We start from the raw sequence: 18,596 nt of genomic DNA on the forward strand, positions 1-18,596 counted from the left end.
CCTTCCTCTCCATTCTAATCAGACTAGTTGACTAAATGTTAGAACAGAAAAGTGCAGCTCTCTGGCATAACTACTCAAGCTACATTAAAACCCTGATTTTAAGGAAGTGATTAGAGCCAAGAGGAGTCAAGATTTGGATGTTACTGGTTCTGTGGTGTGTCAGTGCAACTTCTGCCTCCTTCTCCACAAGCCTTATTCCTCACACTTAGGTCGGGGATCCTTGGCTTGGTCCGGGAAAGAGAAAGTGAAAAGGGCACCTATGGGCTGGGCCAGGGCAGGAGGGCCACCAACCAGAGGCACTATTGGCATCCTAGTTGGGACACAGTGCTCATGCATGATGTGAGAGAAGATGTGGCCAGTCTGAATTGCTAGGTGGCTTGTTAAAAACACAGATTTCTGGGCCCTGTTCCTGGGGAGTCTGATTGACAAGGTCTGTAATTTAACAGACTCCCTAGTGACAGTGATACAGCCAGCCTGACACCGGGCAGTTGGGAACCACTGCCACAGAGAGTAGAAATATAGCCCAACATAAAAAGGAAGGAATTGAATTGAACTTTTGCAGCACAGAATTGGTACTGTTCTTTGTGCACAGACTTAAGATTCTTTAGCTTTATGACTCAGCAAGGAGTTTGGGGAGGAGGAATGTGGGGGAGAAGCCCTTGCTCAGTGGAGTGACAGGGTATCTTCTGCCAGGTATGTGGTGTGCAAGGGCCTGAAGGTGGGCATAGATGACGTGCGCGATTACCTCTTCTCAGTCAATATTAAACTCAACCAGCTGCGGAACACTGATTCTGATGTCAACCTTGTGGTCCCCTTGGAGGTAATCAAGGGAGACCATGAATTTACTGACTACATGATACGGTCCAATGAGAGGTAAGCAAACCCAGTGTTTTTTGCTGATACCACTGTAGTTATCAAGGAAGACCAGAGATTGAAGGACTGAATGGCTCTTAGTATCACTTTGTCGATTCCCAAACATTGGTAACTAGGATTGGTGTGCTTGTTCCAGGACTCTCTGGGACGCGGGGGACCTTGGGGACCCTTGTCCTACTCCCATGCCCTGTCCCTAGGGTGGCCAGTGGGAACCTGGTTGGTGTTGCCCTGCCCATGGGAGCCTGAATATGATAGTGGAACCTGATAGAGTGCAACCGTGCCCGGTCCCTGGAGGCAGGAGTAACTCTATTTGCTTCTGTTTGTGAAAAGCCATCATGGTTGTTGCCTTGTGAAGCTCCCTGTTTGGAAACAGGAGATGGCTAGAAAGCAAATATGCAACATGCTTTGGAAATTTCTGGTAATAAAACTTTTTTGCCAGTTCATGAATTCTTTAGATGCATGATCTGAATGCTGGGGTTTTTTTGTTGTTGTTGTTTGTTTGTTTTAAGCCTTTTTTTGATTTCTGCCCCCTTCTTGTTATTGGTAATAATTTAAAGTTGACAGTTGACTCAGTTTTCTAAGGGAAAACTTGGAGAAAAAATTTTTGAGGTAAGCTGGAGAGTTGTATAGTAACAGTGAATCAGTAGAAGTGCTTTCTCACAGGGCCAAACAGGTGTTGGTGTCATTTCTAAGGGTATAATCCTGTCTCCCATGGAAGTTTGAAGGTATAGGTGGCCCTGGAGAATCACAGAAAGAAAGTCTTTACCCATTTGCCCACCATCCTGCAGTGTTTTAACTTTGCACAGTACTGCCACATCAGCGCTTTCATCTTGATGGTAATGCTAGGCACCACGGTGGAGGAGATACTAAGCTTCAGCATGTTGTACATGAGGAAACCGGTCCGGGAACTGGTCTAGAGTCAGCAACGCCAGGGCTTTGTAACATTTCTGTTTGTTGAACCGTGCTCCCATCTGCTATGAATGTGTGTGGACGCATGGCGGAACTGGACTCTGCAGTGCTCCCAATAGTGCAGTGTTTAAGCAGTCCTACAATGAATCAGTTTGCTTTTTTTTTTTAAAGATTGATGGATAATTCCATAATGAAATGCAGATCTTATGTGTATTTTTGACAAATGCATATCTTCATATAGCCTACATTCCTATTAAGATTACAAAAAAAAAAAAATTAACCTCAGGAAATTTCTTTGTGCCCCTACCTAGTCAACCTGGAAGTAACCACTCTTCTGATTTTTATCTTAGGCTGATTTTGCCCGTTCTAGAACTTAGTGTAAGTGGAATCATATATACATACACAGTTATGTGTCTGTTTTTTGTTTTGTCTTTTTTCCTTACCATAACATTTTTGAGATTCTCTCATGTGGTGTTAGTTTGTTCCCCTTTATTGCTGAATAGTATTCCATTGTATGGGCATACCAAATTTATTCTTCTGTTAATGGACACTTTATTTCCAGTTTGGGGCTATTCTGAATAAAGCTGCTAAAACATTCTTGTACAGCGATTTTGGTGGACAAATGTTTTCACCTTTCTTAGATAAATACCCAAGAGTGGAAATTGTAGGTCATAGGTTAGATGAGTACTTTTTAATAATGCCATACAGTTTTCTCAAGTGGTTATATGAGTTTATACTCCCTGTAGCAGAGTGTGAGAATTCTGATTGTTCTACATCTTTGCCAACATTTGGTATTGTTAGTCTTTTTCATTTTAGCTATTCTGGTGGGGGGTTCTATTTTTGTTTATGTGTGTGTGTGTGTGTGTGTGTGTGTGTGTGTGTGTATAGTTAATTAAGTACCTGTGTTAGTTTCAGGTGTACAACATAGTGATTCAGCATTTATATACATAAATGAAATGGTAACTACAATAAGTCTAGTTACCATCTGTTACCATATAAAGTTGTTACGATATTGTTAACTACATTCCCGTCTCTCATTTATTTAACTGGAAGATTGTACCACTTGCACCACTTAATTTCCTTCACCTATTTTGTCCATTCCCCCACCACTCTTTCCCTCCTGGCAACCATCAGTTGGTTCTCTGTAAGTCTGTTTCTGTTTTGTTTTATTTGTTAATTTGTTTTGTGTTTTAGATTCTACATATAAGTGTTTTTGTCTTTTTCTTTCTTATTTTGACTTATTTCACATAGCATAATATCCTCTAGATCCATCCGTATTGTTGGAAATAATAAGATTTTATTCTTTTTTTGTGGCCAAGTAATATTCCATTGTATATATACATTTTATTTGTCCATTCATCTGTTGAACATTCAGATTGCTTCCACATTTTGGCTATTATAAATAATGGTGTGATGAATCTAGGGGGACATATGTCTTTTCAAATTAGTGTTTTTGTTTTCTTTTGATAAATACCTGGAAGAATTGCTGGACTGTGGTAGTTTTATATCTTTAATTTTCTGAGAAAATGCTATACTGTGTTCCATAGTGGCTGTACCAATTAACATTCCTACCATCACTGCACAAGGGTTCTCTACTCCACATCCTCTCTAGCACTTGTTATTTCTTGTCTTTTTTTGGGGAGGGGGGTTGGTTTTCAGTTTCTTTTTTTTTTTTTTTTAACTTGTTTTATTTTTTATTCTTGATAATAGTTCTGTGAAGTGATATCTCATTGTGGTTTGGATTTGTATTTCTGTGGTGACTAATGACGTTGAGCCTCTTTTCATGTGTTTATTGGCTGTTGAACATGTGACTCATGATCTCACGGTTTGTGGGATCAAGCCACACTCTCAGTGCGGAGCCTGCTTGGGATTCTCTCTCTCCCTCTTTCTTATCCCTTTCCTCACTTTCTCAAAGTAAATAAATAAACTTTTTAAAAAAAGTTTTGTTTTTTTTTTTTGTTTTTTGTTTTTTTTTTCTTTGTGAGAGCACAAGCTGGGGAAAGAGAGAGAATCCCAAGCAGGCTCCATGCTCAGCATGGAGGCTGACATGGGACTCAATCCCATAGCCCTAGGATCATGACCTGAGCAATATCAAGAGTCAGACGCTCAACTGACTGAGTCACCCAGGTGCCCCTCTTTTTATTAAATTGTAATATATTTTCTATTTTCTATATTTTGAATACAAGTCTGATTTCAAATATGTGTGTTGTGAATATTTTGTCCTAATGTGTGACATGCCTATTCATTTTCTTAATGGTATATTTTGATAAACAGAAGTTAAAAAAAGTTTTTTTTAAGTTTATTTATTTTGAGAGAGAATATAAGTAGGGGAGTGCCAGAGAGAGAGAGAGAGAGAGGGGGAGGGAGAGAGGGAGAGAGAATCCCAAGCAGGCTCTGTACAGAGCCTGCTGACAGCACAAAGCCCGTTGCAGGGCTCAAACTCACCCAGGTGCCCCCTACTTTGACCCTTTTTATTTATTTATTTTTGAGAGAGAGTGCAAACAGGGGAGGGCAGAGAGAGAGAGAGAGAGAGAGAGAGAGAGACACACACACACACACACACACACAGAATCCGAAGCAGGCTCTAGGCCCCGAGCTGTCAGCACAGAGCCGACCGTGGGGTGGGGCTTGAACCCACAAACCGTGAGATTATGACGTGAGCTGAAGTTGGAGGTTTAACAAACTGAGCCACCCGGGTGCCTCTATTTTTAAAATGTGTAATTCTGGGGCACCTGGGTGGCTCAGTCGGTTAAGTGTCTGACTTCAGCTCAGGTCATGATCTCACAGTTTGTGGGTTTGAGCCCCACGTCAGGCTCTGTGCTGACAGCTCGGAGCCTGGAGCCTATTTCAGATTTTGTCTCCCTCTCTCTGCCCCTCCCATGCTCACTCCCTGTCTCTGTGTCTCTCAAAAATGAATAAATGTTAAAAAAAAAAATGTATAATTCACTGGCATTAAATACATTCACATTGTTGTGCAACCATCATCACTGTATATTTCCAGAATGTTTTAATCATCCAAAACAGAAATTCTGTACCCATTAAACAATAACTCCCCATTTCTCCCACCTTGAAGCTCGATGAATTTGCCTGTTCTAGGTACCTCATATAAGTGAAATCATAACGATATTTGTTCTTTTGTGTCTGGCTTATTTCACTTTGCATAATGTTTTTAAGGTTTATATCATGTTGTAGTGTGTGTCAGAATTCCATTCCTTGTAGGGCTAAATAATATTCCATATATATATACACATATATACATATATATATATATATATATATATATATATATATATACACACACACATATATATACACACACACACACCACATTTTGTTTACCCATTCATCTGTTGTTGGATATTTGGATTGTCCCCACATTTTAGCTCCTGTGAATAATACTGCTTTGAATATTGGTGTGCAAGTAACTGAGCCCCTGCTTTCAGTTCTTTCGTGTATACACTTAGAAGTGGAGTTGTTGGATCCTATGGTAATTGTGCTTAAAATGGTGCAGCTACAACTGCCATACTATTTTTTACAACACTTGACCTACTTCACTTTACCAACAGTCATGCTCAAGGGTTCCAGTTTCTCCACATTCTCACCAACACCCGTTGTTGTCTCTCTGTTTTTGTTTCTGTTTTTGTTTTTTTGGATAATAGCCCTCCTAATGGGTGGGAGGTGGTGTCTCATTGTAGTTTTGACTTTTGATATTGAGTATATTTTCGTATCGGGCTGTTTGTGTATCTTTGGAGAAATGCCTATTCTAGTCCTTTGCCTATTTTTAAATTGGTGTTTTTCCTTGTCAAATGGTAGGATTCTTTATTAATATTCTGGATATTAATCCCTCATCAGATATATGATTTGAAAATATTTTCTCTCATTATGTGTTTTTTTTCCTGCATTGATTGTGTCCTTCAATGCACAGATTTTAATTTGATGTGGTTCAATTTCTTTTTTTTCTTTGATTGTTTATGCTTTTGGTGTAATATTCAGGAAATCATTGCTGAATCCAGCATCATGAAACTTTTCACTGTGCTTTTTTCGAAGTGTTTTATACTTTTAGCTCTTATCTTTAGGTCTTTGACCCATTTGGAGTTAATTTTTGTAGATGTTATAAAGTAAGGGTCCAATTTCATACATTTGCATGTAGACAACCAGTTTTCCCAGCGCCATTTGTTGAAAAGACTATTCTTTCCTCATGAAATGGTTTTGGTACCCTTGTTGAAAATCATTTGATCATATATGCAGAGGTTTACTTCTGGGCTGTCTATTCTGTACCTTTGGTTCTGTATGCCTATCTTTATGCCAGAACCACAGTTGTGATTATTCTAGCTTTGTAGTAAGTTTTGAAACTAGGAAATATGAGACTTTCAGTTTGTTTTTCTCTTTCAAGATTGTTCTGGCTATGGGGCCCCTTGAGATTCCATATGAATTTTAGGATGGGTTTTTCCATTTTCGCAAAAATTGCCTTTGGGATTTTGAAAGGGATTACATTGAATCTGTAGATTGCTTTAGATAATATTGCCTTGTTAACAATATTGAGTCTTCCAATCCATGATCACAGGATGTCTTTCCATTTATGTCTTTTTCCATTTTTGTCAGCAGTGATTTGTAGCTTTTAGTGTACAAGTCTTACACTTCTTTACTTCTGAGTATTTTATTCTTTCTGATGCTATTGTAAATGGAGTTATTTTCTTCATCCTTTCAGATTATTCATTATTGTGTAGAAATGACTGGTTTTTGTGTGTTGATTTTGTATCCTGCAAATTGGCCAGATTTGATTATTAGTTGTAATAGTTTTTGGTGGAATCTTTAGGGTTTTTTTGCATGAAAGATTATGCTGTCTGTGAACTGAGATAATTTTCCTTTTTTTTTTTTTTTTTTCCAGTTTGGATGCCTAGAACTAACTAACTTTCTTTCTTTCTTTCTTTCTTTCTTTCTTTCTTTCTGTCTGTCTGTCTGTCTGTCTGTCTTTCTGTGTTTCTGTCTTTCCTGTCTTTCCTGTCTTTCCTGTCTTTCTGTCTTTCTTGTCTAAATACTCTATTGTATGTAAAGGGGTGCCTGGCTGACTCGGTGGGTAGAGCGTGTGGCTCTTGATCTTGGGGTTGTGAGTTCAAGTCCTACATGTGGTGTGCAGTTTACTTAAAAAAATTTAAAAAGATATTCCATTGTATATATATTACCACATTTTCTTTATCTGTTCATCTGTCAGTGGACATTTAGGTTGTTTCTACATCTTGGTTACTGTGAATAGTGCTTCAGTGAACATGGGGGTGCTAATATTTTTGCAAGATCCTGATTTCAGTTCTTTTGGATAAATACCCAGAAGTGTAATTGCTGGATCATATGGTAGTTCTGGTTTTTTTCTTGCCTTATTGAAATGACTAATTCCTTCAATTTGATGTTGAATTGAAGTGATAAAAGCAGACAGCCTTGCCTTACTCTTAATTTTAAGCATAAAGTGTTTAATCTTTCATTAAATGTGGTGTTGGCAATAGGTTTTTGTAGACGTCCTTTATCAGATTGAGTTTTCTTCTATTTTGAGATTGTTGAGCGTTTTTATTTTGAATGGATGTTTAGTTCTGTCAGATCCTTTTTGTATCTATAGAAATTATTATGGTATTATTCTTTATTCCATTAATACAGTGAATTACATTGAATGATTTTCAGATGGCAAACCAGTCTTGCATTTTTTAATATGCTTTGGTTATGAATATCATTCTTATATATTCTGTATTTGATTTACTAATATTTTATTGAGTTGAGTCTGTGTTCATAGGGGTTATTAGTCTCTAAATCTGTATTCTGTTATTCTTAATGAATTGACCTTTGTCATGAAATATCCTTCTTTATCTCTAGTAATACTCTTTGTCTTGAAGTCTACCTCATCTGGTATTAATATAGTCACATCAACTTTCTTTTGCTTAGTATTGATTTGTCTTTTTTTCTTCAATTCATTTATTTATTTTTGAGAGAGTGTGAGTGAGTGAGGGGCAGAGAGAGAGGGAGAAAGAGAAGAGAAAGAGAATCCTATATAGGCTCTGCGCTGTTAGCACAGAGGCCTAAGTGGGACTCGAGCTCATCCAAAGTGTGGCTGCTGGAGCTCACCCGAAGCAGGTCTCTAGCTCACCCCATGTGGGACTCGAACTCAGGAACCATGAGATCGTGACCTGAGCTAAAGTCAGATGCTTAACTGACTGAGCCACAGATACCCCTGCTTGGTTTATCTTTTTAAGTCCTTTTATTTTCAACCTGTGTTTGTCTTTATAAATAACATATGCTTGGGTCTTACTTTCTTATGCAGTGTGACAGTCTCTGCCTTATAATTAGAGTGTTTAGTATAGTTACATGGAATGTAATTATTGATATGTTTGGGTTTAAATCCTCTATCTTGGAGCACCTGGCTGGCTCAGTTGATTTAGTGTCCGACTTCGGCTCAGGTCATGATCTCACAGTTCGTGGGTTTGAGCCCCGTGTCAGGCTCTGTGCTGACAGCTCAGAGCCTGGAGCCTGCTTTGGATTCTGTGTCTCCCTCTCTCTCTCTGCCCTTCCCCTGCTCGTACTCTGTCTCTCTCAAAAATAAACATTAAAAAAAAATTTTTTTTAAATCCTCTTATCTTGGTTGTTTAGTATCTCTTTATCCTGTTTTCTTTTTGTTTCTCAGTTCCTTCCTTTTTTGAGGGGGCTGGTTGGTATTTTTTAATATTCGTTTATATCTCCTTGGATTTTTTCTTTTTTATGTCTTTTTGTTTTATATTTTAGCTCATTTATTTATTTATTTATTTATTTATTTATTTATTTAATATATGAAATTTATTGTCAAATTGGTTTCCATACAACACCCAGTGCTCATCCCAAAAGATGCCTTCTTCAGTGCCCATCACCCACCCTCCCCTCCCTCCAATACGCCATCAACCCTCAGTTTGTTCTCAGTGTTTAAGAGTCTCTTATGCTTTGGCTCTCTCCCACTCTAACCTCTTTTTTTTTTTTTCTCTTCCCCTCCCCCATGGGTTTCTGTTAAGCTTCTCAGGATCCACATAAGAGTGCAAACATACGGTATCTGTCTTTCTCTGTATGGCTTATTTCACTTAGCATAACACTCTCCAGTTCCATCCACGTTGCTACAAAGGGCCATATTTCATTCTTTCTCATTGCCACGTAGTACTCCATTGTGTATATAAACCACAATTTCTTTATCCATTCATCAGTTGATGGACATTTAGGCTTTTTCCAGAATTTGGCTGTTGTTGAGAGTTATTTTAGCTCTTTTAAAGATAACAGTATTCATCTTTAATTTATCATGGTTTACTTTCAAAGAGTATCCTGCTTTATGAACAATGTAAGAACCTTATTACCACAGTATATATGCATTTACAGTTCTGCCTTTGTGTTCTTGTTTTATATAAACCCTACTTTAGCTTGCTATTATTTTTATTTTAAACCATAAAGTCTATATCATCTTTTAAAGAGATTTAAAGTATATCTGCCTGTACAGGCATACCTCAGAGATACTGCAGGTTTGGTTCTAGATCACTGCAGTAAGGTGAATATTGCAATATTGCAAGTCAAATTAATTTTTGTTTCTTTTTTTTTTTTAATTTTTTTTTTTTTTTCAACGTTTATTTATTTTTGGGACAGAGAGAGACAGAGCATGAACGGGGGAGGGGCAGAGAGAGAGGGAGACACAGAATCGGAAACAGGCTCCAGGCTCTGAGCCATCAGCCCAGAGCCTGACGCGGGGCTCGAACTCACGGACTGTGAGATCGTGACCTGGCTGAAGTCGGACGCTTAACCGACTGTGCCACCCAGGCGCCCCCTAATTTTTGTTTCTTAGTGCATATAAAGTTGTGTTTATACTATAGTTTACTAAGTGTGCAGTAACACTGTGTACAAAAAACAATGTACAAATCTTAATTTAAAAAATGCTTTATTGCTAAAAAAAAAATGTTAACCATTGTCGGGGCTTTTAGTGAGTCATAATCTTTTTGCTGGTGCAGGGTTTTGCCTCAGTGCTGATGGCTGCTGACTGATCAGGGTGGTGATTATTGAAAGTTGGGATGGTTGTGGCAGTTTCTTAAAATAAGACAATGACATTTGCCACATTGATTGACTCTTCCTTTTATGAATGGGTTCTCTGTAGCATGTGATGTTTGATAACATCTTACTGACAGAACTTCTTTCAAAATTGGAGTCCATCCTCTCAAACCCTGACACTGCTTTATCAGCTAAGTTTATGTAATACTCTCATCCTTTGTTGTCATTTCAACAGTCTGCACAGCATCTTCACCACGAGTAGATTCCATCTCAAGAAACTACTTTCTTTGCTCATTCATAAGAAGCACCTCCTCATCTGATAAAGTTTTATAGCAATTCAGCCACATCTTCAGGCTCCAAAGTTCACTGATCACAGATTACCACAACAAATATAACAATAATGTAAAAGTTTAAAATATTATGAGAATTACCAAAATATGACACAGAGACATGCAGCGAGCAAATGCTGTTGGGAAAATGGCACCAATAGACTTGCTCAACACAGGGTTGCCACCTGCAATTTGTAAAAAATGCATTATCTGTCAGGTGCAGTAATGTGAAGTGCAATAAAACGAGGTATGCCTGCATATGTACATTTACATTTTTTAAAAAGGTCCTTTGTATCTACTGACCTATTTACACATTTTGGTGTTCTTCATTTCTAGTTCTTGCAGAACTGGGTTTCTGTTTGGAATCCTTTCCCTTTGGCCTAAAGAATTTCTTTTAGCCTATTTTTATTGTGCAAGTATGCTGGAGTAATTTGTCTTTTGAAAATGTATTTATTTCCCTCTCCTCTTTGAAGGATACTTTTATTGGATATAGAATTTGAGGTTGGTCGTGTTTCTCTTTCAGCACTTTAAAGATAATGTTCCATTGTTTTCTGCCTTCCTTGTTTCTGATGAGAGAAGTCAGTCATTACTGTTACTGTTTTCATGCATATCATGTGTCCTTTTTCCTCTGAGTGATTTTAAGATTTTCCCTTTATCTTTGTTTTCAACATGTTGACCACAGTGTGTTTATATATGGTTTTCTTTGTACTGATTCTGCCTGGAGTTCTCTGACCTTGGATCTGTGGATTGATTTCATTTACCAGTTTGGGAAAATTCTTGGCTATTATCTTGTTAGTATTTTTGTCTTATTCTTTTTTCTGCTTCTGAGACTCATTTATGTTTAACTGTTTGCTATTGTCCTGTAGAGTTCTAATACTGGTATTTTTTTTTCACTTTTTTCTCTCTTTATGTTTTGGTTTGAGTTTCTGTTGACCTCATTATCCCCAAGTTCACTGATTCTTTCCTCTGCTGTTTTCAGTCTGGTGATAAGCCCATCAAAATCATTCTTAATCTCTAATATCATAGTTTTCAATCCTAGAATCTTGGTTTTTTAGAAATATGGTTTCTGTACCTCTGCTGAAATTCTCTATCTTTCCATGAATGTTGTACATCTTTTCTGCTAGATCCTTTAATATGTTTTTCAGTTATTTTAAGGGCCATGTCTGATAATATGAACATCTGGACCATTTCTGGATCTTCTGCTGTTGGATTGTTTCCCCTCTTGTTAGCTGGTCACATTTTCTTGCTTTATCACATGTCACACACTCTTTAATTTAATGCCAGACATTGTATAAAAGGATAGTGGGGATTAAAGTAGCAAGGGCAGCTGCTAGTGTAGGTGGGTTGAGTCAGTTCAGTCTGCAGCTGAACTGGGTCTGGGCTTTGTCGTTGCTTTATTTAGAATTAATTCACTACTGCTTTCAAGTTTTTAAGGATGGGATCAGAACTTTCCTTTTAGCAGGACTTGGGAGCTGGGTGTCTAGCGGGTTTGACTCAGTTCTGCTTTATTGTAAGCCTTTAGCAGGCCCCATGTAACTGTATCTTGGGGTGTAGTCAAGGGGGTTCTCTTTCAGTTCTCCAGCCCCTCTCCCCCAGATGTAGATGGCCACTGCTCTGGCTGAGCTTCTCTTTTTTGATATCTTTTGCCTTTTTTGGTAATCCTTCTGAAATTAAATCTTTTTTTTCCCCCCCTCTCTCTAGCCACTGTAGTCTGCAGATCAAAGCTCTGGCCAAAATCCATGCCTTTGTTCAAGACACGTGAGTGTTGCCCACTCCCCAGAATTCTTTTATTTCAAGGAAAGATCTTTTCATTTTGCTCCTTCCTCTGAGCTCTTTATTTCATTTCAACAAACATTTAAAAACGTCTATTTTTTTTTTAATCTTTTACTCTGCTGTGGTCTGTGAAGCATACCAGAGAAGTAGATGGCATGAACCTTGCCCTCAAAGACTTTGTGTTTAGGCAGATAAGAGTACCCCAGGAAAAGGATACAGGAGGAATGTAGAGGGTGCATCAGAGGGTGTAGAGTGGCATAGTATTAGTAGAATGCATAATGTTGAGGGGACACAGAATAAAGAGTGATCAAGAGAGGGGAGATAGGACTGGTCTAAGAAAACCATTCTTCTGGTAGGGGGTCAGCATAAGCTGATAAAGCTTTCTGGAGCATAGTGGCATCCATTGGGATGGACTTAATGTGTATCAGCAGAGGAAAAGCCAGAACATGCTCAGAGAGGAGAGTGTGTGGGGAACTCTGGCATTCAGGGTGATCGGGAGGGTAGTCTTCCTTCCCTTTGTGGTGAGAAGGGGAGCTCATCCATTTTGTCTACAACTGATCCCCCTTCCTTAAGGGGCAGAGCCATGTGAGTGTTGTAAGCATCCTGGGCTAATGGCAGCATGGCCTCTGTGTGCACACACGTTTATTCATCTGGGCTTCCTCTCTTGGGAGTTCTGAGGGGTGCATGGGATGCACACTCCTTGTACCTCTTGGAGGTTTTAATCACTTGTTGGTTTTATTTTCCCAGAACCCTGAGTGAGCCTCGGCAGGCAGAGATCCGGAAAGAGTGCCTTCGACTTTGGGGGGTGAGCATCTCCCTAGCCCATTACTACTCCAGAGCAGGGAAGCTGTAGAGAAGAATGGATTGACCAACCCTGTCTACTTAGGGTTTCTCCTTACATGTAAACGTCTCCCTACCCTCACAGGGTTCCAGAGTTAGACGTCTTAGCATTGTCAGGAGTTACCTTTTTGGCCCTTTCACTGACATTGTGGTCCTGCAGTTGGGTCAAAAAGGACAAGGGTGGTGGGTGACCAGGCCTCATTTTGTTGCCAGGGCCCTATACAGCAACTCTCTGCCCACAGTGAGTCCCAGACAGAGGGAAGGGGCCTTTGTGGTGTGCAACCACAGGGCTTGAAGTGAGGCAGTGACTGGATTACCCACTCCCATCTCCTGCTTTCTAGCCCCCTTTGTTGGGGGCCATTGCCTCTTCCCCTGTCTGGACCTATCCCCTCGCCTGCATGTGCATACACACAGCTTTCGTTGAAAGTACATTTGCAAATCAAAGCTCTTTGCCGTCTCCTTTTAGATCCCAGACCAGGCTCGAGTTGCTCCTTCTTCCTCAGACCCCAAATCTAAGTTCTTTGAGCTAATCCAGGTGAGTTTGGTATCTGTTGAAAATAAAAAGTCAGAGAGGCCTAACTTTAGATGTGGAAGGTATCAGACCCGTGCCATCCTCCCTCCAGATGCCTGGCCTCCAGAGGGCTTGTGTAGGCACCTCCTGGATTCTGAGGGGCTGGGCTTCATTTAAATCTAGCCCAGATTATGGGGCCGTTGTGCTGGTTTTGTGGGGTCACGGACTGGAGAATGAGGTTCCAGATGACCTCAGAAGAGTAGCATGTGTCCATATTTCTGAATGAGGTGGAGCGGTCACTTAACTGCTCTCAGACCAACTACTGATGAGTCCTCGCCTTCAGTTTTATTGAAGGGGTGGCTTATATATTCTGGCGGCATTTCCTTATAGCTCTGGTAAATTGATCTGTACTCAGGGAGTTGGTGTTCTTTCCCTTCCCAGCCTCTTCTAATAGGTCCTAAAGGAACACTCCAAGCAGATGGAATTAGATCCCAGTTAGTGCATGGTTAGGGAGAGCAGGGGGGCATGTTTCAGAGAGCAAGTGCTTCCTGTTCTTCGCCTCTCCCAGCCTGCCCCCATCCCTCATACAGGCACCCATACTGAGCGCCTGTCCCTTCCCCCAACCCAGCCATGTTTTCTCTGACCCGGGGCTGCAGGGCACTGAGATTGACATCTTCAGCTATAAGCCCACGCTGCTCACCTCCAAAACCCTGGAGAAGATCCGCCCAGTGCTTGACTACCGCTGCATGGTGTCTGGCAGCGAGCAGAAGTTCCTCATCGGTCTGGGGGTAAGTCTGCTGCTGGCTTCCTCTCTACTCTCGGGGTGGTGGAACCTTGCTCTGTGTGGGAGTCTGGACAGCTGCCTGCCACCCTCGGTGCGTGTTCTCTTGGCACTAGGGAGCTGGGGCTTTGACCCCAGGGAAGGTATTTCTTAAAGCTTCACTTCCTTTCTGTGAGTTAGCCAAGTGTCATTCATCCATTCAGTTTTTCATTCATTCACATTTGCGTATTCATCTCTGTGCATTGTAAAGGGAACACTGCTTCTTTTCTTGTGATATTAAGCTTCCTGGGCCAACAGGATTGTCAGCAGGCTCCTGTGGCTTGAATCCATGCAGCCATTTCTTTGTAACACCACCCCTATCGGGCTCTGTGCTGACAGCGTGGAGCCTGCTTGGGATTCGCTCTCTCTGCCTCTCTCTTTCGCAAAACAAATAAATAAACTTAAAAAAAAAAAAAAAAAAAGTGCTCAGCCAACTGAGCCACCCAGGCCCAGGTGCTCCATAAGCTTGATCTTTTTTGAGGGTCACTAATCATGGACTTGGGCCTTTTTTTTTTTTTTTTTTTTTTTTTTTTTTAATGTTTGTTTATTTTTGAGGGAGAGACAGAGCATGAGGAGGGGAGGGGCAGAGAGAGAAGGAGACACAGAATCTGAAGCAGGCTCTGAGCTGTCAGCACAGAGCCCGACACAGGGCTCGAACCCTTGAACCAAGAGACCATGACTGAGCCAAAGTTGGACACTTAACCAACTGAGCCACCCAGATACCCCTGGACTTAGGCCTTTTGAATGGTGCCCTGGGCCTGTTCCCTACCACCAGGACTGAGCCAGATCCCTGTCGTTGAAGTATAATACTAATCTCTCCTAGACATTTTCTTCTGACATTTCCCAGCCCCATCAGCTTATAACCGCCAACTGAAAGCTCTTTTGAGCGCTCACCCCTCAATCTCCATGCCTGCCTCATGAGGCCCTTTCTCTCTGCCTGTAGAAGTCCCAGATCTACACGTGGGACGGCCGCCAGTCAGACCGCTGGGTCAAGCTAGACCTGAAGACAGAGCTACCCCGGGATACTCTGCTGTCTGTGGAGATCGTCCATGAACTGAAAGGGGAGGTCAGAGGTGGTTCTGCTCATGTGTTCTGGCCCTGCCAGCTAGGGAACTGGGGCACGGATGAGCCTGGCCCTTTTCCCCCCAAGTTAACTGGGTCACATTGTGGTGCTTGACAGGGCCCAGAGCTGGGGGAAGGCTGTGAAATGATTCCTCCTCCTTGGGTAGTTGCTCGAAACAAGGATACGTTTAGGTAGGAAGGATCACAGTCCCCATGTGTGCAAGAGGGAACCTCAGTCATCTCTGGGCATCCTGGGCCCTAGTGGGCCTGCTGGGTATTTTTTAGCTGCTGATTTTGTTTTTACCAGGGATCCCTTGAGCTTTGGCCATGACAGCCATACAGATGACTTTCAGAACAGTCAATGGGAACAGTGGACAAGATTGGGAAGCTAGGCCCTGAATGGAGCACCATGGCGGCAGCCTCACTGAGTTTGAGGTTCAGGGGTGCTCATCACCTAAAGCCTCAGATCTCTGGCTGCTCAGAAGTCTGGGCTGGTGTGGTGCTGAGAATGATCTGGGCGGGAGGCACAAGAAAGTTCTGTGTTTGGAGTCCTCTTCCCCCGGCGATATATAGGTAGAACGGAGGCCAGCATGCCATGGTGGGCAGTGGGCCCCAGGCCGATGCTTGGCAGGGTAGGCAGCGCACTTCTTCTTCTAGGGGAAGGCCCAGCGGAAGATTAGTGCCATCCACATCCTCGATGTCCTCGTGCTGAATGGCAGTGACGTGCGGGAGCAGCACTTTAACCAGCGGTTTGACCTGGGTCCTGGGGAGGGAGGGCAGGGTAGGCCAGGTCAGCTGTGCGGCAGCAGCCTCTGAGGCTTGGTCCCTCACCGAGGCCTTCTTGCCTAAGGCTATCGTTAGTTTTCCTTCCCCACCCATGGGCTGGTTCCAGGGCCTGGGTGAGGAATTAGTATCTGCACTGCAGAGTTTGCTGGGGCTTGGGCCTCCATTGCCACAGATACCAGCACACTCCGTTTGGCCACAGCTGTTCAGATCAGAAGTGGTTTTGATTCAGGTTGAGCAAGAGGATAGGCTTATGGAGAGAGGGAGGGTCTCTGAAGAACATGTCTTGAGCATGGGTGGTCCCGTTTAAGTCTGTTCATCTGGATCCCACAGCGGCCCTTTTGCTTGTGGATGGATGACTGATCAGTTGTTAGAAGGGGGGTGGGGGACACAAAGGAGGGACCTCTCACACTGCCGTGATACTGATATGCCGAAGTTGGTTCTTCTGAGTGGGTGTGCTGTGGCATCAGTGGTTTGGGGTGAGTCGACATACATGATACAGATGACATTTTAAGTTCTAGTGGAGGGGACTGAGCACAACTCAAGGCACACTTCAGAAAAGCCTACCAACATGTAGCAAAACTGGATGTCCAAATCTACAGAGGGAGGGCGTCCACAAAGATGTTAGTAGAGAAGGGCAGGGTGGGCTTCCTCAGGCATAGGAGTGCTGCCTCTTGGAGCGGCTTTGCTCCACATTCAGAAGTGTTCCGTCTCTGGTGCCACGCAGATGCCCTGGGGGCAGGGGTGCTAGTGGAGGCGCCTTGGCTCACCTCTGAGAGACTCTGTTTGTGCTCTAGAATTCAGCTTGCTGAGAAATTTGTGAAAGCTGTTTCCAAGCCCAGTCGGCCTGACATGAATCCCATCAGGTGAGCATATGGTCTCCCTCCCAAACCCCCATTCCCCATTGCTTCTTTCTGGCCAGTGCCTGCTTCCCCATCCTGTGGAGGATGGGAGGGCTCAGTAGAGAGGACCAGGCAAAGTTGTGGTTAGAGATAAGACTACCCTTGGTGAATGTGAATTGGGGTGGGGTGCTGGGTAGGTGTGTCCTTCACCCCAGAGTGTCTCCCCATCCCGCCTGTCATGGTGGGCCAGCCTCCACAGGAGATGCATTCCTAGGGGTTAAGGTGTCATTGAAGATGCACATGCTTCTCACACACCTTGCACATTCACACTCATTAGCATACCACCTGGCCTTTTTTTTCAGGTGAGAAAAGGGTGCTAAGGGAATGGGAGTTTTTGAACAGGAAGAAGAGAGTGTTTGTTGCCACGTTAGATGGTGTGAAAGTTCCAGGCCCTGAGGTAGGAGAGGAGGATGAGGACAGTCAGGGAGCCCACATAGGGAGACCAGACTTTCCAGGCTGTGCCCAGGTCAGAGGTTATTACCTTTGGGGCTTGGAGACCCAGACTATATGATTGGAGACCGAGGTGTCTCTCTACACTTTTTATAAAATGTCCTGTCTGCCAGGTCCTGAGGGACACCTTCCAGGGACCCTCCCTGTGTTGCTTGTTGTCTAGTTGCTGGGTCCCTGGAGACCTTACCCAGCAGTTCCAAAGATGTGTTCAGAAGCCCCCAGAGGTGAAGGAACCCTGCACCCTGGGTAGAGGTCCCCCTGCCCCCTATGGTAAAAGGCCCATTAGGACTGTTTGGAAATAACTCTGCTACAGGAAGCCCTAAAATCCATGGTGACCTACACAAGAGCCTGGACCTTGGTATTCGGGCCCCTGGTGACAGTGAAGATGACTTGGGTGTCTGCCAGATCTTCCTCTCTCCCCCTTCTTCAGTAACCATAGTTGTGCTCCCCAGTTGCCGTGGGGCAGGCCCAAGGGGGTGTTTGGTAGCTCTGAGCTAGGGCATCTGTGTTGGACAGCAGCACACGGGGCTGGGGGTCCTCATTCTGGTGGGTTGGGGTACTGGGGCCAGAAGCAGAAGACTGCTGGGTAAGAATATCTGCCCCCCACACCCCAGAAAACCTTTGTCCTTTCTCTGTCCCTCTACACACAGGGTGAAGGAGGTGTACAGGCTGGAGGAGATGGAGAAGATTTTTGTCAGGTGAGTGACTCAGTCTTAGTGCAGGATCTGAGAGGAGAGTTGGAGTGGGGGTGCAGCAGTGTTCTCTTTTTGCAGAGGTGCGTCGTGGGGGAGGTGGTGAGTTGGCCCTGGCAGCCTGCCTTTAACCCCCCTGCCGCAGCCAAGAGCCCCCCAGCTGAGAGCTGATTCAGCACCGTCAGGAGGGGAGCAGGGCGGTGTGTGTCAGGCAGAAATACGGGCTCATTCATGCTGTAATAGTTACGATTGTCCCTGCGAGGGGCAGAGCAGCAAGCTGCTTGAAACACTATAAATCCCAGCTCCTGGTGCTGACAGAGAGATTGAGCCTGGAGGGGCAGGGGGGCGTAACTGCTTCCTTGCATTAGTGGTGTGCAGGGTGCTCTCATCTGGGGGTCTCATCCTGGGTTTGTGCCCGCTGCGGCCATGGGAGCTGGGCCAGGTCTCCGTGGTCTCGTGTTAACTCTTTAGTGGCCACAGTGATGCCTTTGGTGGGGGATCGAAGACCCAGTGGCACCTCTGGTCTCAGATCTTAACCTTACTTGTGTCACCCTTGAAACACCCTCCCTACCCATCCCCCAAATGGCAGCAACAGAGCAGGGACATCTGTCACTTTCC

The 18,596-nt window shown here is 43.2% G+C and overlaps 1 protein-coding gene across 5 annotated transcripts in view; it reads left to right on the forward strand.

The window, feature by feature from the left end:
* The window catches only part of CMTR1 (cap methyltransferase 1), a 50,433-nt gene that overhangs the window by 28,482 nt on the left and 3,355 nt on the right, over positions 1-18,596 (forward strand). For 3 of the 5 annotated variants that reach the window (XM_086706738.1, XM_086706735.1, XM_025925465.2), the window contains 9 exons: positions 694-873; positions 11,847-11,903; positions 12,666-12,723; positions 13,225-13,293; positions 13,926-14,057; positions 15,033-15,155; positions 15,809-15,900; positions 16,732-16,800; positions 17,937-17,984. In XM_086706738.1, coding sequence (XP_086562864.1) covers positions 694-873; positions 11,847-11,903; positions 12,666-12,723; positions 13,225-13,293; positions 13,926-14,057; positions 15,033-15,155; positions 15,809-15,900; positions 16,732-16,800; positions 17,937-17,984 — 828 coding nt within the window. The remainder of the gene's footprint in view (positions 1-693; positions 874-11,846; positions 11,904-12,665; positions 12,724-13,224; positions 13,294-13,925; positions 14,058-15,032; positions 15,156-15,808; positions 15,901-16,731; positions 16,801-17,936; positions 17,985-18,596) is intronic. The other 2 variants (XM_086706736.1, XM_086706737.1) reach the window with 2 other exon arrangements.

The sequence above is a fragment of the Puma concolor genome, chromosome B2 (genome assembly GCF_028749965.1).
Source record: "Puma concolor isolate L17-30 chromosome B2, mPumCon1.1.hap2, whole genome shotgun sequence".
In the NCBI taxonomy this organism is placed as follows: Eukaryota; Metazoa; Chordata; class Mammalia; order Carnivora; family Felidae; genus Puma; species Puma concolor.